At 41.6% G+C, this 21189-nt stretch overlaps 1 protein-coding gene across 3 annotated transcripts in view; it reads right to left on the bottom strand.

The window, feature by feature from the left end:
* The window catches only part of BRSK2 (BR serine/threonine kinase 2), a 329823-nt gene that overhangs the window by 164527 nt on the left and 144107 nt on the right, over nucleotides 1-21189 (bottom strand). For all 3 annotated transcript variants that reach the window (XM_009328460.1, XM_009328458.1, XM_009328459.1), the window contains exon 2: nucleotides 425-519. In XM_009328460.1, the coding sequence (XP_009326735.1) occupies nucleotides 425-519 (95 nt within the window). The remainder of the gene's footprint in view (nucleotides 1-424; nucleotides 520-21189) is intronic.

Below are 21189 nucleotides of genomic sequence, written 5' to 3'. Positions count from 1 at the left end.
TGGCGCATCAGATCATAACAAACCCATGCAGCAGAGCAAGCAGTAGAAGTATCCAAACAACAGATTCGCCAGCCTCTCTTAAATCTCTTCCTACTGACATACGTACACCTCAGTCTGCAGTGTACCGCAACTGTTATGTACTCCTGCAGTAGTGGAAGTCAAATGCCCAACACACATCTGCCCCAGCAGAGAAGCAACAACTCTGCAGCTGACCATTTATTTTGTCCACAAAGCTCAGGCATACTCCCATTTAATTTCAGCTGCCCTAGCCTCCCCCATAACTAAATTATTGTTATTATGCTTCGCATAATCCTAGTACTGACAGGGATGTTTGTTATATGTAATTAAAGATATTAATTTTGCATGGAACAGAAGACAGAGCCAAGAACTTAATTTTTTTTTAAATCTCCCATTAGAAAATTACCTTCATTAGCACCGACTCGCTGAGCTTCTCTCTGTTGACAATTTTTATCGCGACCTTCTGACATGTGACACAGTGAACCCCCAACTTCACAAGTCCTGCAAGAGAAACAGAGCAAAATAGAAAGGAAGAATTGGTTAGAGATAGTCGCCATTGAGATTTTTGCTAATAGTATGCCACCCAGCAGTTGGCAACTTACATGCAAATAAATTTTCACTAGTCCCTCCTCCAGCCAGATAATAAGCTCTTGCGAGTAATGAAGACCCTGCAGCCCACATTGTGACCATTTGGCAATGAAGCCGCTAACATCCTTAATGCTGCTGCAGTTTCTGCCATTAAAGCTGTATTTTTGTTGAAGCACTGTATTCCAGCTCTCACCACTCAACGTGCATTCTACCAGTAAGAAGTAAACTTCCGCCAATTTAACCACACTAGGCTAAGGGCTTTTGCCAACACCTGACATCAACGAAAGCTCAGAAATCAACAAAACTAGATGGTCAAAGAGGTAAGTAACATACATGAAGCATTATCTTCTGCAAAATTTTGACCTAAATCTGCTGACTTGCATGAAAGTACATTGAGATATCTCCCACAAGTGAGTTTAAGATGGTCCCCTGAGCTCTCAACTCTGTTGTCATTAAGAAAATTTATACCCGGAAAAATTGTACTTTGTAGGTCTATTCTAGAGAGATCTGGTTTGCTTCAGCTTTTACTCATCAAACGTACACATGCAGCACAACACCTGATAGGCTGGATCCCATCCCACTCTACACACAATATGCCAAATTGCCATTTAGTTTAATTCAGTTATAACTGAAGTAAGAAGAAACGGCACCTTCCTGGTGTCACTGAGACCTGCTGGGCTTCACAGAGCATTTATGAGCAATGACATCACACAGTAAGAAAAAGCCTAGCTCAGCTAGCAGCTCCTAGGTTGGGTCGCAGTTAAGATCCTGACCCTATCCCCTGATGCAAACCACAAAGCCAAACACGTTGCCTTATCTGCAAATTGAACACAACAGATCTGCAGTCCAGCGAAACAATGAACACAGGACTTCACACTTCTTATTGAGGGGTGAATATATAGACTATTGCCTTACTACAAACTGTCCCCAGTGAGGTGAACTGGAGTTTCATCAGGGACTCCGGCAATCTCCTGCAGATACCTGTCCATCTTTTTGCTACACAGTTCATCATAAATTTGGAACCATTAATCACTGGTTATTATGCTGAGAAATAAACTCCTGACTCACTTCCAGTCACCTCTCTTTTATGTGTTCTGAATATTTCTAGTCACATAATTTCTCAGCCTCATCTGGTTAAATGCTGACATCCTTACTTTCAGCCATGACATAAACAAGTCACAAGAATTAAGAACGCTGCGCACTGACGAATCCATTTGAAACTGTGTATAGCAATAGCCTGTTGTCTGCCTGGAGCGGCCGAGAAGCACAGCTGGGAGAAGATGCTGTAATGTCCAGCCAATCCTCACTCTTATGTCTGAATTTTGTCTATTCAATAAATCTATAATATTACCCAGAGCACTACTGGCTCTATGTTCACCGTTCATAGCAGCTGCAGCCTTACTTATGCTTCTTCTCTTTGGCTTTTTTCTGTGTTTGGATAGCGGCTACTTGGCACCACTTTGTTGAAAGTGTGCATAGTTTCAATCTGTGCCAATTGCTTCCTTCCAGCTTCCAGCACAAATCACAGCTCTATATCACTCCTACAGCACGACCACATCACTCTTTACATCGTTCTTAGTTACACTTTCAAACCTCAGCAGAACTTCTAGTTCAGTCCTTTGTATCTAGACTCACAGGATCTGTGGCACAGTGCTGTACTGTAACATGCTGCAGACCAATTATTTTAAGAGGTCAATAAAGGTGACAACTGGTCTCTGTAACTGGTCCTTCACTGCGAAGAAAATATAAAGGCTTCTGGTATCTCACACTTCAGGGTTTGATTTCAAATGCTGTTGCTCCCAAATCAAGACATTAGTCCCACTGAACTTGGCTGATCTGTAAACTATTTTTCCTTTGTCCTCCCTGAAGCACCCTGTCCTTGAGTCATAGAAGGGTTTTAACCATGAACTTCTGGGACACCACCATGCTCTACAGGTAATCTTCACAGCATCCTCTGTCCTTCTGGCTACTAACCTACCAGAGAAACTCAAAAATTAAGATTAAACCATTCTGTTTACTCCGATAAAAAAGTTAATCAACTGTCAGAAGACACAGCACACCTTGCAAAAATCACACTGATACTGAATCACACTGATTTTATATTGAATTAATTTCATCGACCTCAAGAAGTCGTTCTTGATTTACACCACAGTACCAGAGGACAGAATGAGAAAACACATGTGAGATTTAATGCATTTTTCCTCTACTCCCGATTCGCATTTTAAAAATCAAGAAAAAAAAAAAGCACTGTCACTGCTGTCTGTTTCGTGGAGACAGAACCCTAAGAGAACTCTCTGAACAGCCCAAGACAGCACTTTTCACTGTACTAAATTCACTGAATGTAATTTTAGGATAAAAGTAAAACATATCACTCTGCCTTGCCTCCGGCCCCCTCCCCCAGCCACTTCCTTTTGACATTTGCATGCCAGCCTAACAAAAAAACCCCACCCTCATAGTAAATCCATCTATAGAATAAGGCCCTCCTGCTATTATGAGGAATTCCTAATTGACCTTGGGCAGGAAGGGCTTGTACTCAAGACTTCTGTTTGTGCCCTGTAATTCCAGTCTAGTGTATACCTACTCAGAGATGGCTTACATGGGGATTTGAACTGCTGTGGGCTTCTAATGCTTAGGAAGCCCTTTTACTGACACAGAGAACATAAACCATTCAAGATGTATTATATATTTGCATAATGACAGACCCTTAGAGAGAATAAGAAGCAACTATGTGAGTAAACTGCTGAGCTATTATTGAAATGGAAGTGGCAGAAATGCCCATTTAGAAACAAGTGTCCAAGGTATGTTTACAGGGTTGTGGAAGAGGCTGTGGATCTTCCAGTTTTTCCCCTCCTGTATACGCAGCTGATAATGAGCACCTCGAATCTATAGCAACCTCCAATACAAATGTTTCAATATGTTAGGTACTTACTTGTAAAGCTTATCTATACATTCAGGCCAGCACAGGTACCTGTGTGGTCCCCAAAGGAAAACAAAAAAGGCTGCCACTAAGAGGATATTTTGCACTGGCTTGGCTTAAAGCAAGACTGCCAGGCAACAAATACAGTTTGAACTTGTCAGCTTCACGAGTAATTAACCCCTCAAATGCAGGCAAGTAATCTTCATGATTGTTAAAGTTAACGCTGGTCTGTCCTGGCAGAAAATCTAAGATGCTGTGGGAATCAATCACTTGAAGTTTCCCCCAACCACCCACATAGCTGTCACACACAGTCACTCCTCCAGGCACGCTTCCGATTTCCATCCATAGGTGGTTCTTGGGCACTGACATGCTGGGGCTTTCAAATAGGCTGTTACATCCTATGAGCTGCAAACATTAGGCTGCTTTTGATCTTAGCCAGTGAACTGCACCAGAACCAGCCCTATAATTTCAGGTTGGGGAGTAAAGAAGAAAACATGAACACGCTGAAAAGCAAGGGGATGTGTAAGCTAACATTGTCTTTTCATTTATAATTAAAAGCCATGAATTGAAAACCAGTGAGCATGAGGAACCCCAGATGACACAAGGGAAAGATGCCATTCAAGGAAGAAGAGCAAAGGGAAGTGCACAGGCCTGACACAGCCTAATGCTGCACTGACCTGCTAACCACCATGCCTGTGCATTTTGCTGCTGGTAAACTCCCATTCTGCGGATGCTTAAAGATATACAGATCTTTTCTGAAAAGGACAGGAGCTTATGTGATGAGTAAGAGACAGATTTAGATCAGCTGGACAGCCCATCCTGAAGCAGTACAGAGAGGAATCCTTTATTTTACCCAAGAAGAACATACTGTGGGGATGGAGAAACAAAAGCTTCCCTCCAGCTGAGACAATATATTCACTGTGAATCCCTGATCACACAAAGTCATCTCTGTGGCCTATACTGTAACTAGCAATCACCTCCATGACTTTTCAGCCAAGGACAGGATTTCAGAAAAGGCTGGTTTATTTACTTTTGCCTTGCATTGTGTGTAGTAATTTTCTCTAACACAGACTGAATAAAACACTAAGAGTTCGGAGCTGGTGCTATTTCATATCCGCTTTACAGTTGTCTAAATAGCAGCATGAGGGAGCACAACTGTGGATAGTAACACCTTACTAATGATCCTGTTACTACAACTCTTCATGAGAGAAAGAAACATTCTGGGAACAAGAGAGAACTGTTTTGCAATCCTATCCAAACTTGGAGTCTGCCAAAGACACCGATCTGAAACAAATCCTTTTGAGAGAGAGAGACTAATAAATAATGAAACCACATTGTTGTTTAAATACAGCACTTACAGTATACCCATTGTTAATGAATAATGTTCCCCCACTCTTTCAGAAGTGTTAAATACAAGTAACTAACTATCCTGATTTTTAACCATAAGGCCAATAACTACTTCAAGAAGTGGAATGAAAAATTAGGTATATCTGCTACATTTAATACATATGATTTTTCCAATGGTAAATGGAGGTCCTATTTGTAAGTATTAATAAATTTCTGTAGTAGGGAAACTAGCCACTGATTTCAGAAGATCATCTGCACGTCTCATGTTGCTTGCTCTTCATTTCACTTCAGAGCGCATTGTCAAAAAACTTCTTAAAAAATCTGAGCAGAAAGCCCTGGTCTGGCCAGTAGTATCTATTTTGGCTGGATGAGCAATTAGAAGAATGTCTAGAGAGAAATATCACTACTCTCTTAACTTGAGTTAGCTAATTGCCAATTAATTCAAGTCAATGAATACCCTGCAAATATTAATCTAGGCACTGCAGGACACAAACATTTGTGGTTTACTTCAGGGATCAGACTAGTACTGGTAACAAACTATCTGGATTAAAGGAGGAATAAAAATCTTAGGTTGAACAAGCCCAAGTACACTGTTTTTTAAAAAGCTTAGTGTGTGTACACTGTTGCTGCATATAAGCTTTGTATATATGATCTTTATATACAAGTAATGTAACTTGTGTATTTGGAGGTTGCTGTTGTAAATCTTAAAAGTATTTATGGATGCTCATTCCTGAAAACTACACGCACTAGCATTTGCAAGACCTTCAAACCTTCAAGGATGCCAGTTTAGAAAATCAACCCTTAATGCAAACAAAAGCATTAATACAAGTCAAGTGGAGCATAGGACAATGCTTAAAATGTAATATTCTTGCTCTTTATTCTCAACAGTTATCTTCACAAACACTGTAGTTTCAATTAGGGTTAAATCAGTTCAGTTACAGTGTCTAACTGCTGACTGCAGTGAAGTTGCTTTAGATCTACAACAGTGGAAAACGGATTAAAATTTGGCCCACAGCAACACGATTTCCATAGCCGTAAAATAAGGATAATAACACTTACTTACCTTGCAAGGGCTGTAGAAGGATTAACTGATTAATCCTTGCAAAGAATGTTGGAAAGGGATCTAAATCCTATGCAAGTTTTACGCATTACAACCAGGAAAACTGCATCTTAAATAGAATCTGGAAAGAAAGGTCTAGATAATTTCTTATTAATAGCTTCCATTTAATTTCCCAATTCTTCTAGCACATAGATTTCTGGTCTCCTACAATATGCATCTTATGCTCTTCTTAGCTGCACTGGAAAGAACTTTGTTACTGAGCTTCCTACTTATGGAAACCAATAATTGCTCTTAATTATTCAGTCTTCTCATTGAACAGATGTTTATTTTTCTATAGCAATTGTTATCTCTAATTATTGCCTTTAAAGTAAACAGAGCCTTATATCAAGTGACAGGCAAATTATATGGTATCAATTTATAATTGCATATTGGGAAAGGAGGTATAGGGTTGTCTAGAAATCTAAAAGGATGAGGATGGAGCTACCCACGTTGCTAATGAAACAATTTGACCATGGGCTCTTCTACAGAGAGATTCTAGTGCTAAAAGGCTGTTCTGAGGGCTCATGCAATAACTGTTTCTAAATTGAATAAACTGTAATTACAGTAGGACTAAAGCCAGAGTTCAAATGCTCAGCAGGAGCATGGAAGGAGATGTTCATCAGTGCCGGGATTCATGTGCCTCAGCTCAGAGCACAGGGAAGCTGCACACTAAATTGCTATAGCCTAGATTTATTCTCCTGAGCAACGAGCACTGTCAAATGTATGCTGGCTCGGCCAGCCAAAGGGACACAATCCTAAACTCAGAGATTGGTGAGAACAATGCATCAGCTCAGATGTGACTGGATCCACATGCCTGATATTAGAGAACAAGAGACAGAGACATGTATATATATACACAGCAGCTCACTAGGAGCAGGTTTTACACTGTATGCCTCAGAGATTATGGTAGGATCATCCTCCAAGCTCAGCAGGATCAAAACACACAGAACCAACATCACCTCTATTGATTTTTATCTTGATCTCCTTCTTACAATATTTCATAAATCAATACTTCTCAGAAATCCTTTGTGCCCCCTGAATATACCAAAGAACGTGACTGTTGAGTCCTTTTGACACGCTCTCTTTCCCATCTTACCATACACAGTCACATGTCTAAAGAGGCCCCCCAGGGAATCAGGACACAAACCTTGATGGGCACACTGGATGCTGCTTTTGTAAAATTCTATTATTTCATCAGCCAAACTCTAACAAACTCTTGAAGTCCTCTGGGATCTGTGAGCAGCTTGTGATGCCTAGTGGGCTGAGCTCCTATTTCAGATCAAGCCTTTGTTCCCATATAAAAACACAGGAAACTAAGCTTTGCTGCCATGGGAGAAGTGCAGACTTCAGCTTCCAACATGTATGCCTGAAAGCATTTGGGCAGCACCCCCACCCCCTGCAGACAGGGAGAGAGAAGAGTGGTTTCATTGGTTTCAAATGAAAAAGATAAAATATAACAGAACTTTCCAATGATGCACCAGAAAAAAAAAATCCCTTTTTTACATCTCTGGGTGGGTATTGGGAAAACTCTGCTTTTGCCCACAACTCTCCCAGTCAAAAGCTTTTGTTTCCACTTTCCAAGAGCTGTACATCTCCTTGAAAAACTCTTATTGAGGAATGATGAGATCCATGTCCCCCTTCAGACTTCATTAATCCTTTGTCAGGAGATGACCAAAGATGGCCATTTTCAGGTATAGCAGGAAGCCAGCAGAGCTCTGTCTAACCTGCCTAAGGTTCTTTTAGAAAACATGTCGCTATAATTAGGTAACGATTATAGGGTTATGAACCACAATGTCCCCTCTTGGTCCAGTGGTCTATTGAGAAGGGCTGATGCACTAACAAGGAGGGAACATCATGCAGCAGAGAAAGAGGAGGTGAGGAAGGAGGAGGGGAAATAGCAGATAAACTGCTCTTCACATGTGCTTTTAGCTGATGTTAATCCCATTTTCTGTGCTCACTTCTTACATCTCCCCTTCTTCACCACACCTTTCCACCCTCCCTCCATCAGGAAGTCCTCACACCCTTTTGACTCTCCCATCAGCCAAGATTGTTTCAGCTAGGTTATATGTATATTAAGAACTTAATTAAAAAGGGGGATTACCATGGAAAACCTTTATACAGAAGACAAAGGTCATGCTCTTCACAAGATTAGGCTCACCACAGAACACTTAATCTACCCAGCTCAGTGCTGATACAGCTTATTCTACCCTCTGACATCTCTTAATCACCCACTGACAGATTCTTAACAGGATTTTCACTGACTGCCGATATGCTGCACTTCAGGCTCAAGAAGTGATTTGGATTAACCATACTTGCATCCATGCTATGAACAAGGCGCCAAACACCAACTCACAAGCACATGCAGCACATCCCAATTCCCATGAATTCCAGAAGGGCTTGTTGATGGCAATGAGATATGGCCCATACACAGCCAGGGGAAAAATGCGTTGGATAGCCACTGCATACATTGTTCTACAGCTACAGATTTTTTTCCAAGGACAAATTGTTCTGTACACAGTAGAACTAACAAGGGCTGATCTCTTGCAGATCCACACCCTAAATTTCATTTCATTGTCCACCACAAAATCCTGGATCCTCCTCATTTTCCCAAATAAAATCTCCAGTCCCATCCCAACAGGTCCTCAACCACATCTGTGGACATCCTAGTCCCCCCCCCCATGTCATAACACCTACAATTTCCTCCCATACCTCTACACCCATTGTCTCTAGCTTCTTATGTCTCCTGCAGAGCCTCCTGCAGTAACACTCTCCACACTTTTACCCATTTGTCCTGCGGTTCACCTATCACTTGCATAGTTTCCTTCCATGTAGCTTACTCTCTCCTTTTTCCTCTGTAGAAGACAACAGATGCTGTGGCTAGTCCAGACCTGTGAGCACATCATCTTGTTGGTCAACCAGCATCTACCAAACAGAATATCTAACACCTGACTTGTCCTTGTATTTCCCTCTCAGATTTGGTTCTTTCTCTCATACTCAGTCAACAGCATCCAACAAAGCTTGAAAGGACTTCATTATCTTTGAAAGATTTTTGAGACTCTAAGACCTTTATGTTAATGTCATTCCATTTATTTACATGGAGATACTCCCACCATACATTATTGTGTTATCACACACAAGAGGAGAATCAGGCTGGGGTTTGGGTGAGAGCACAGCAGGGACACCTCATCTTCTGTATTTGGCTCCCATGGTATGGCCCTAGCCCTTTTCAAAATTATACTGAGGCCTCCCAAGAGGGCAGTGGGCTTTGGAATTTAAATCCTGTTGAATTAATGCCTAAGTTCAAACCTCTCCAAATTGCTAATGCAGTTCCTCTTACTATAGTCTCAGACTTCTTAAGTTCCTGTTCAGAAGCAAAATATCTGGATTATTTATTAAAAAAAAAAAAAGTGGCTTCCTAGTGAAACAAGGTTAATAGAGCCACCTTGCACATCTAGCTGTCCATGCACCCTGCATCTCCAGCAACTTCGGATCCCACTGGCCAACACCAACTAAATTCAACAGTGAGCCCTCAGTAACAGGTTCAACAAAATTCAGCAGCTGGCTACGGAGAGACCTTGTAAGTCACCGCAGTACGGGAAAGGTAAGGATACAGGTTAGCCTTCAGTCATTCAGTCTGGCTAAGAGGAAATGCCTTGCTAGTCAGTCAGCATGAGAATGAACTCCTGAGCAGAGCCCAATTGTACTGCCTTGACTGCAGGCTAGACAAGGGGACAGGGTAGGGGGATGGAGAGAGTGCGGCCCTGAGGCTACTGGAGGGGCAAGAGGTTGGGGGAAGGTCTGGGGACTCGTACCAGCAGACTTACGAGCCTGCAGAACACAGCTCCATAGGATGAAATGGAAAGAAATGGAAATAAATAATTTTAGTAAGATTCTGGCATTTTCACATGACTCCTACAGCCCTACATGTGGGCCTACATAGTCTCAATTTGAGCAAATGTTTTAAGTGCTCCTGTCCTCCATAGTGGATTGTGTGCATTATAAAACTAGGAGGGCAGAGATCTCATGACACAATTGTAAGAGACTGCTTTTCCCATTTTGCAATATGTTCCTCTGTAAATAGTGTAGGAAATACCACATTTTCTTAATTATACTGAATATGAGAAACCCCCACCCTCTGGCTTAGGACAATGGGAATAAAGACCATTTGAAAACTGATTTCTGGCTCAAAAAAAGGAAAGTCACAGCAAAATAATTAAAGGTCAGAAAAATTAGACTGTTATTTTAATGAACAGAAACAGGCATATAAAAAAAAATTATAAAGTATTTCCTGTAATGTGAGAATAATGGCTCAGGTCACAGCATGGAGCTGAAAGCATTTATTGACTTCTACACCAAGAAGAACAGGAGCTGCCTGCTCATGTAGTACAAACTTCACTACAGCTGGTTCACCATGTCCCTTACAAAGAGAGGAAAGCAAGGGGTCATATTCAATACACAGTTATAAAAAAGGCCCAAGCACCTCATTAATTTAAGGTAAGGTTTATGAGAAACAATGTAATGCCTAGAGAGCACGGCCAGCTGTGCCTCTGTAAAAAAGAAAGAAAATAAAGTTAATTTAATTTCCTTTCAAAAGAAAGGTGGTTGGATAAGTACAAACATGCACACCACAACACACCTTCTGATACCCAGCTTCATCACTTGGAAATTCATACCAGAGTGGCTGAGGCTAAGTATGTCCTGAAATAGAGTTCAATTTCAAACTCAGGCAGGAACCAGTGATTATAAAAGGACAGTGGAATGAAAACTGTGCCATCAAAACACATCTTTGTGTCACGCTTCTGTTCCAGGTTCTCTGTGCAACAACCCCTGCCTAGGTTGCTGGAAGATCCCACAGTGAATTTTTCTCTTCTGGAAGAATTCACTGGGGACGATGATGAACAGCCCCATGGGTCTGATCTAAAGCCCGCTGAAGTCAATGCAAAGGCTCATCTGTTTCAGGAATTTGCAGACCAGTTTCTTCATCAGCAGCTTATGGCTATCCAAACCTTGCTTCCTCTAATGAGTGTTGCTGTAGAGAATGAGATGGAAGTGCTGAAAGATCTGGCTGTAGAAGACGTTACAGCTATGCCAGAACCAGCTGTTCTCAACAGCTACCGAAGTATACAACTCCCTGTACGTGTTAACTATCGCTAAGGCAAAACGAATCTTGCAGGCATTGTTATTCTTCATTCTACAGCACCTTTTACCGCACCACTCCCCCACACAGGAAAGGGTTCTGCCTTTACTCAGGCTGGTAACTTCTTAGTATCAGCATAAAATCTTTAAATTAGGCTCCCCATAAACACTAGTTCAAGGCCAGAGCCACAATAAAGAAGAGTAGAGAGCGGATGAGTTTTCTAGATGTCAACAGAGAATCTCCTCCCCAGGGTTTTTCCTCCGATTGCTTTCTATTCTATTAATAATTGTATCTCTTGGCCCCACACAGTTAGCAAGAGGTGTCAGAAGACTCAGGAAGGTTCAATCAAAAAAATCACTTTAAGAAGAAGGACAAGTTTTAAGCCTGGACAAGTACATAGAAATAAGCAAAAGATCAATAAGCATCTTCTCCCTACAAGCTACAAAGTCTGGGTGAAATTTAAAAATACCATCCCTCAAGAACTACACTCCCACATGAGGACCTGGGTTTCCCTGCACGTACACTAGCATGATCCCATTGGCTTCCTTGGAATTATTCCCAATTCCCACCAACCGAGAAGAGCAGCAGCCCTCCCAGCCTCTCCAAGGAGGTGACACAACACAGCGCAGTCTACAAACAACAGCCACAGAGGAGCTCAGTGTTGACTCAGAGCTGCTCACGCTCAGAAGAGGAGGCAGCTCAGAAATAATTGAGATTGCTATGCCCATTCAATGTGCTGACATACACAGGGGATAAACATGCTAAGATAATACAGTACTACCCAGCAATAATGGCATTAGACAAATCACGTATCACTTTCTGCAAAGCCACTGGCCTTAAGGGATACTGCCTGTAAAGAGCACAAGAAAATACTGTCTCGTCCTTATGAACATTACACACGCTTATGTTCTTTGGCTTTGTATTATGAGCTCCTAAGTGACTAGAAACTGCTATGATATTCTTTACTTATACTGCAGGGTCAGGCCACTTGCACATTAAGGCTATGGCCAAGTTGCATAGGGTGGGGTATGTAACAATCTCTCCCTGAACACAAGAATCATCAGCAGCTGAATAGCATTTATCTGGCAGGACAGGTATCCCACAGAAACATTATTTGTCTGTAACCCTCTATGCTTAAGACACTAAAGATTAGAGGTTGCAGTCCAAATCTTATTAAGGGAATAATTTAAAAAACTCTCAGCAAGGATGAAAAAAGACTTTTAAAAGAGAATCAGGAACTCTAGCAAAAGACAAATATAGAAAAGCCTCAGTCTTCATAGATGGAAAGTCCAATTCTGATAACTCAATCTGCAAACCAACAAGCATGGTTCGGTCAGTTGGACAAATAAAACCAGTATGGGAAACACCGTGAGCTGGAATGACCTGTGTAATGTCACACAATGGTGCAGCGGCACTGCCATAAGCACAGGATCTGCTTCCTGAGATCCAGCCCAGGTCAACGAGGCCTCCTGTGCAAGCAGACTGGCTACATACCTTAGAAACAGGAGTGCCTGAAAGCATATGTGTACTGTGAACCTTGCCAACAGTAGAGTGTGCAGCAGATTCAGCCCACAGATTTCAGCTGAAGGACCTGCCCTGTTTCCTGAGGGACCATTTTTACTTGCAGGTACAAGACTTTAAAAGTCCTTAACACTAGGTCTCTTCCCTTTCACGGGGATAGAAGCCCCAGCAAGCTCCAGGAGATAGACAGAGAAACACAGAAAGAGAAGCACAGAAAGAGAAGCTTACTTCTCAGATAATGTTTGTCTAAACAGGGGCTTATATTCATAGTTGCAGTTGAGAAAATCAGAACTGAGGAAAAGCAAAGGTGCTCCCCTCTGGTCAGATTAAAGGGAATTAAGGCAAATCTATGGCCTTGTGTGATTACAAGTTGTCAAATATGAAGGAGAATCCCTCTGCCCACAGCATCAACTGTAAATCCCACTAACAACTACGTGAAGAAGCCTAAAATAAAGGTTCTTTTGAAAACCTTTGTCTCTCTTCTCTGCAGTGTACTCTGCTCAAAATCTACCCCTGCAACTGTATGTGAATGTTGCTGTGTATTGTACCTAATGCTGTACTGGGAAGAGAAGGTGCCTTCTGAAAGCACAGAGACAACCAGGTGAGTGAATACTAGAGCAGGAACAGACTGCACTTGGTGGCAGTACAGTGGAAACAGCATAAAGAAAATCAGGGCAGCAGATGGCCAGTTATTTAGCAACAGGGTTAAAGAAATTAATCAAGTCTTCTCTAAACATGCTGACTGATTTGTGCTAGCAGCCCAGAATCCACTATTGAGGAGAAAAGAATCTAGAATCTGCTGTTGGTTACAGAGTCACAGAATCACGCAGGCTGGGAGGAACCTCTCAAGATCATCTAGTCCAAGCCCCTGCTCAAGCAGGGCCAGCTAGAGCAGGCTGCTCAAGACCGTGTCCAGTTGGGTTTTGAATACTTCCACAGATGGCAACTCCACAACCTCTCTGGCTACCTGTTCCATTGTTTGACCACCCACACAGTAAAAAAGTGTTTTCTTGTGTTCAGATTGAATTGTGTTTTAATTTGTGCCCATTGCCCCTTGTCCTGTCAGCGGGCACTACTGAGAAGAGTCAGCTCCCTCTTCATTCCCTCTCATCAGGTATTTATACACATTGATGAGAAACCCTCAAGCTTTTTCACCAGGCTGAACAGTCCCAACTCTCCTCTTATAAAAGATGCTTCAGTCCCTTAATCTTTGTGGCCCTATCCTGGATTCACTCCAGTAAATCCATATGTTTCTTGTACTGGGGAGCCCAGAACTGGATGCAGTTCTCCAGTTGTGGCCTCATCAATGCTGAGCAGAGGGGAAGGATTACTTCCCTCAATCTAGTCGATCCTGCAGTCCAGGATACCATTGGCTGCCTTCGCTACAAGGGTGCATGGCTGGCTTATGGTCAGCTTGTTGTCCACCAGGATCCCAAGGTCCTTCTCTGCAGATCTGCCTTCCAGCTGGCTGGTCCCCTGCATGTATTGATGCCTGGGGTTACTCCTACCCAAGTGCAGGACTTTGCATTTCCCCTTGATGAACTCTGTGACATTCCTGCCTGCCCAGTTCTCCAGCGCGTCCAAGTACCTCTGGATGGCAGCACAACCTTCTAATGTATCAGCCATTCCTCCTGGTTTTGGTCTCAAAAATACAATGTATTGAATTTGGTTCATTCAGTGGTTTCCTTCCATTCAGTCTCTATAGGTATTAATGAGCAAAGAACACTTTCAGAGTGTTTTAAGGATGTTTAATGGAACAACAATGCTTCTTTGCAGCAGTTTTAGAGAGTGTTATCTAAATTACTCTAAGTAATTCTTCATGTTTTCTAGATGTTTTATCCTAAAAGAAAAACTTTCCCCTAAAGTTTTCTAGGTAGTACAAGGCAACCCGAAGAAAACTAAACCAGAAGCTGTACAACAAAGAGGGAGTGAGAAAAATAGATGTGAATGAGCTGTTTGTTTCTGTTCAGCCATGCCACAGTCCACTCGCAGGAGTCCTCCTATAAGCAGAGACCTTACTGGCTTAAGGATAACTTCATATGCTCTGCTCTGACTATAGGCAATGTCGTGAATGGGCCACTGATGTGGTAAATCCATGCTTTGTTAGCTGCACGCGTGAAACATGACTTCTCCTTCCTCACCCCAACCTTCCTCCCGATTCTTTCAGCTTACATGCTCTGACAAGACACCCAGCCATATAAATTGCTCTCTACTTCTTCCCACACAGCAGGAAAGAGTCACTGCTGGACTAAGTATTAAGTTGCTGACACTAATGATAGCTTACCCTTTCCCTAGCCTAGTGAAGTTTATCTGCCAACCTTACCCCTACCCCAAACACTCCCAATCAATAATTTTTTTTTAATTGCTAAAAGGAAGAAGAGTTACAATACACGTAACTGAAGCTGAGACTTCCTCCTCCAAAGACCCGGCTTCAAGGTCTGGTTGGTCTCATTCTAATTCCAAGTGGGGATCCCCACTTGTTGCAGATCCCAGCACAACAGTCTGTTTTCCAGAGCCCAGAAACGTCAGGTGAGAGTGAGGTGCACTGGGAAGTCAGCAGAGCGAGCTCTGTATAGTGTCTGCCTAGAGGTACTTCACATGCTGTCATAACTGTTCAAAACAAATGGTTTTAAAATCTTTTTTCCTTTATGTTTATTTTTAAATGGAACCAGCAGACCTGGATAATAAGTAATTATTTTAATTTTTTTAAAATCAATTTAATTTCACTTCAATTTCCAAACAGAAGTTGATGCAAATTACCTATAAAGAATATATGTCCATCTACAGTGAGTAGAAAATGCCAGTCAATAATCTATAATGTAGCAAAAAAATTTAAAGAAAGGATGCAAGTAAATGCACATTAACTACATTATGACTTCAATGAATGTGCAGTGTTAAAGAATGTCTTCCTAACCACAGAAAAGAAATACTAAGTTTTGTGTAATAAGAATTTTTTTTGTAAATCAACATATCTGGATATCAACTTGAAAATCAACCTTTCTTTAGGAAAATGGCTAAAATGTACAAATGACAAATAAGTATGGAATCAATAAATTAAATAAAGGTTTTGCCCTTACTGATTTAAACCATAATAAAAAGTCACAATTTAAATTGCCTTGATTTAAATATAAATGATATAAATTCACCAACCTTGCTTTTCAGATAATAATTCTCTTCACAGCTAGGAGATCAGCCCCACATCAGAACCTAACAAAAGTGCAAACGAGCGCATTGCTGCAGCCAAACCCTACCTCCTCGGCAGCATCCTCGCCACTTCTGCACTTAACTTACTGGCATCTACAGCCTTGCTCCGTGGTTCAAGGTTTGCATTTCCTAATCTGCTGTTGAATGTGGGAACTCAGCTGTTCAAGATGGGGAAACAGAGGTGCTATGGGAAGTATATCAGTACTTGAGGCGGGTTCCAGTTTTAAGCAGAGCTTAATCTTTAAGACAAAGTCAGAGAACTGTCTACAAAGTGATGAAGCTACTGAGGTGAACTAGGTAGAATCAACACTAACCAAGAAGCAAAGAGATATTCATATTTACTTACATAGAGGAATTTGCACTCTCTCTCCTGCCCACATACAAGCAGACAAAGCATGAGTAATATCCAGGCTGCTATTGGGAAAGCCCAACTTTATGACACATCTAACAAAATAAGAATACAATGCTGCAGAAAATAATTGTTTTCTCCAGTCATTTTCAAGCCTCATGAACATATTTCAGGACTACGGAGAAAACAATTTTTAAAGAGAAAATACATAGCAGAACACAGAATTAATTATGTGAACGAAAGCCCTATGGAAATATTATTGCTGTTTATACTGGAAGATTCAACCCAAGACTAGGACTCTACTGTGATAAACATCACGCATACACATAATAGGTGCTAGGCCCTGCCTTGGGGTAGATGGTTATGATCCAAACAGATAAGGCAGTCAAAGAGTACACCTAATTATACACTATTTCTCTGTTTGAAGATAAAGACTTCAGGCATGAAGAAATTGGGTAACTTGCTGAAGGTCACATGGAAACCCTGTGGCAGAGCTGGAAACTAAGCACATGCCACAATCACATTTTAAGTTGGTGGGAGTAGGTAGAAGCTAGAAAACCATTATTAATGTATTTTCAACTACAAACTATATGCTAGAGCAGAAATAATTGGCAGTAGACCATCATTTTTATTAAATTCCAGATAAACCTGACACCCACCCCCTGCTACAGCAGTGTAAAAGGAGAGTAATTCCATTTGTGCCACTAGATCTGTTCCTGACTTACAGCAGAAAATCTGAGAGCAAAAGTGGGGTGCTTCCTATGTTATACGTAAGTGTATAAATTCAGTGAGAGAGCTTTCAAATTTATGATCCATTTAATGAAAACAACAATAATGAAGTTGCAACACTGTATTTTAGATAGGAGAAAGGATGCTGATTTCTGGAAGCAATGACAGAAGAACAGAAAAAAAACATGAAGGAAAATCTCTCTCCTCTCGCCTATCATTTTACTCACTCTGCTCTAGAAAAAGTACAGGTCTGTAGCAAAAGGATAGGCAGCATCATTAGATCAAGCTGTTCAACTGGAAAGGGTTAAGCTGGTTGAAAGACTGTCTTAGTGAGGGATGTGATAATCATCTGGTGCCCATATCATGATCCTACCAGCAGCAGCAGAATGGCTGCCACAGCTCGGTTTCTGCTTGTTTAGATTGGTTGAGTGTCTGCTCAACTCTGCGGTAGGGCTAAGGCAGGTTTATTGTGCTGTGCGTGCTCTGGGACAAGGAGGGCTGACGGGGATGATAAGTGCCGCTCTGCAGAGCAGCAGGAGTACCGACTGGCACATGTGGGGAGGTACAGTACAATAATCTCCCATCTGCACGATATAGCTTTGAATCCCTTCCTTTACAGCTCAATAGGTGCATCTGCTGCCCCTCTGCTAATCCTCAACATTGTTTAAAATGCAGATCAGTGGAGATCATGCTTTTTCTTTCCCATTACAGACCACAGTCTAAAAAAAGAGTTTTAATCACACAGACAATATTCTATCTCTTGCAGGGTCTGCTGCTTCATTCTTTCCTCTTTGCCTTTGTTTGGAAGCCAGATCTTTGTCAGGCACTAGCAGCAGCAGAATACAATTTTGCAATGCAAGGTTTGAAGCCAGTCGAAGTGACTATAACCTTTCCCAAAACTGTGGCATCGTAATTAGAAGACTGTGACTGCAAAAGGTAAACAGCAGGGAACTCAGGTCATAGGAACCCCCTGAGAAAATGCATCCTAAACCCCTGGGTATGTTGCATGATTTTAAATGTGAAAAGCAGCATCAGCAGACTTCTTTACTTGCCTTTGTCTCCCTAGCACTAATGCACTATGACATTTTTTTAGACGTCAGAAAGTACAAGAGCTGTGGAGGAAAGCTATGATTTGTTATGTGACTGTAGGCTGAGAAAAATTACTTTATTTCACATAAAGAACATATACATGAACATACATATGTGTAAATGCTAACCTGAAATAACTAGCTCTTTCCAGGCAATTCTACGGCTAACAGAATGACTCAGTAAGCTGGAAAGCTGTTCTTGCTGTGAGGAGAGGGTGATCATGCAAGTCATCACCATAAAAATAAGACCGTAAGATCCACTGTAGTTAAGCCCTGATCCAGCTCTGAATCTTCTGAGGAACAAGTGGCATCCCAGAGTCCTCCTTTCTATGGCTACTGCCATTAGTGCATTTCAGAGGGAAGGACCAGCCTGGAATTCTCCTCATATATTTTTATCCTTAAATTAATTTTCTTCTCTAGCAACCTTAGTTCCTGCAAATAACTGTACGGCATAATACAATAAATCTTGTCTCTCCCTATATCTATAAACTGCATCGAGAAAGATAAGCAAACCAATTATTTTACTGACCAGGGTATGCCTGACTTCCACAAATGTACAACGTATGGTGGAGAGGAGGGCAAAGGAATCCTTCCTGTGTTCTTATGTTCCAAGAAACATGTTAAATGGCATGATGATAAAACATAGCACAGCACGTCCCCTACCACAGAGAGCAAGGTAGATACTGAATGAATAAAAAACACACAAGGGATGTGGCTAAGAGGGATGTACTCCCTGCCATTACTCCCTGCCAATACATCTTGAGTCACCAGATCCCCAAGAGACCAACTGAGGACAACTCACTGCTTGCAAGACTTCCAGATGTTATCTGGAGCTTGACAAGCCCCAGACTTTCACTTGCTGAAATACCCGCTGCTCTGCAGGGACTCTCTGCTGTAATAGAGCCAACTGGGCATCACAGAGGGTCTTGAATTGCACAATCCTACAGGCAGACACAGGCCAAAACCATTCAAGCCATTCCTCACCATAAATACATATGCTCTGTTTGTTTATGAAGCCTAGGCAGATGCTGTACTAGCCACTGACTTCCTAGACAGCAGGAAACCCAACATGTTCTGCCCAACTTACACATCTGTACAGAAACTGTTGGAAGCAGCAGTCCTATCCTTCAGAGCCTCTTTTGTTTGAACTCATGGGAGTCCCTAACAGTAACTCTGCGTCTGTTAGATTTGCTGATCAAGGACAGCCCAGCACGTGGTCCTCTTCTGCCAGTTGCCATCATAGCAATTAAAGGGGAAAAGACTATAGGACGAGTCATTTCATCAGTGCACAAATGCATATATTATTTGTCCCATTATGTAGACACAATGTGATTTTTCCATTAGCTGTCCAATGGTATGATCGAACACAAGATACTTTAATTATGTATTTCATGGACATGCTTCAAAGGTGCTGTTTCAATCTCAAAATAATTAGCTGCATGCACAGGCAACTTACAGAGTTCCAGAGGGCCTGCAGTTACTTTCTTTTTTAAAGATACAGAAGAGTTATTTGAGTTTCCTGAAGTGCAGAGGTCTCCCGGTTGCAAGATAACTACACCTAATGTATCTGTCCGGAATTACAGGTACCTGTGCATGTGTATATGGTTGGGTTCCTAAAGAAACATGGAAAGCAGTCAACAGCTGCCATATAGTATACTTGATACTTCAGAAGAAGCCCTCTGTAAACATTAGGTCTTGCAAGGGAGCCTTTGATGAAGCATCACAGGATGCACACCCACACAAAGGCATGCACATACCTCCACACAGACTACCCGAACCAAATCCAGGAAAGCAGAAGTGAAGCAGGGCTGAAGAGAGCAAAAGATGGGGAAAGGCTGGAAATGAACCAATGAAGCTGAGTCACATTCACTTCTCTCACCGAGCAGCAGTGCTGACCTACAGTAGCAGTGTTTCGTTTGGTGTTTGTATAAGCAGTAGTAAATTACTTCCTCCTGGTGAAAAAGGCAAGGAAGATGCAATGAAACAAGTTTTCTCCAATTAACAAAGCCTCCCAGGACCACTTATACACTGTCCCCTCCTAATAAGGGCATCCAAAGTCACAATCCAGTGCTCCTCTATAATTAACACCTGTAATTACTAGTATTCAACACTATGCGTTGAACACTTGCATATGTGAATATGAATTGGTTTTCTTGTTATAAATAGCAACGTCTTGAAGGACCCCACCTGCCAGTGATCTCTACCAAGGTGACCAGATGACATATACCGCAACGTATCTAGAATTTTTTTTTTCTTAAACATCTATTCCAGACTTGCTGAAAATAGTGCCAAAAGGAATTAGGAGCATCAACTGAAAAGGGGAAAATGGCAAGTATAAATGTTGCTAGAGGATACTTATTGTTCCCACAACCAGAATGCCATGTGACATTGCTCCCAAGAAAGAGTCAACTTTTACACTAACTCCCCAATAACTCAATTATCTGTGTCAACATCAAGGCAGGGCTCTGCTCCTTCACATCCTTTGTCATATATATTTATCTCCTCCTACATCACAGCAGTCCCGCTGACCTTAGGAAAGAGATCCCTTGGTGGAAATGAGGCCTGATAGGAAAACAAAGGAAAGATTTTGAATGCATAGAGGCATCTTTTGTAATTAAGGATTTTGGTTGTTTTCCTGTAGGTATTTATAAAAGGTTTATTTGTTTGTTTGTGAAGTGAAGCTACTAAGCTTCAGGGAATCATTTCAAAAATTGTTACTCCTTCAAATTTAAAGAGATTTTTCCACTGCCAAGTTCTCTGAAAATTATCACGTAGGGAATGGAAGGAGGTAGCATATACCTTCAGAACATGTGATATGGCAAAGGGTACCACACAGGCAGAAAACTAAAATTTCTCAGCAGTAGTGAAAATGTCAGTGAATCTTACTGACATCAGCTGCCTGTTTCCATGGAGGATGGGTGCTTCAGTACATAAGACGTATTAAAGTAGAGAAAAAATTGTTTAGCAACCCCAAACTTTGGACAGGGTCACGTGATGTAGTTTCACATACACTTTAAACTCACAGAAGCTAACATGAATGCTACAAGCAGCAGTTCAACCTTCTCATATCACCTGCAAGTGTTTTCTTAACCATGTAGTAAACCAGCTCAGAGAACTGATGCAGGTGAAAGCCAATCCAAGAAGGAAGAAAAAAGGGTTTAACGAACTCAGGTCTGTACCCAAACCCAGCAC

This window comes from Pygoscelis adeliae, unplaced genomic scaffold (assembly GCF_000699105.1).
Source record: "Pygoscelis adeliae isolate BGI_AS28 unplaced genomic scaffold, ASM69910v1 Scaffold166, whole genome shotgun sequence".
Lineage (NCBI taxonomy): Eukaryota > Metazoa > Chordata > Aves > Sphenisciformes > Spheniscidae > Pygoscelis > Pygoscelis adeliae.
The sequence above is the reverse complement of the archived record's forward strand: the minus strand, read 5'-3'. Positions and strand labels throughout refer to the sequence as shown.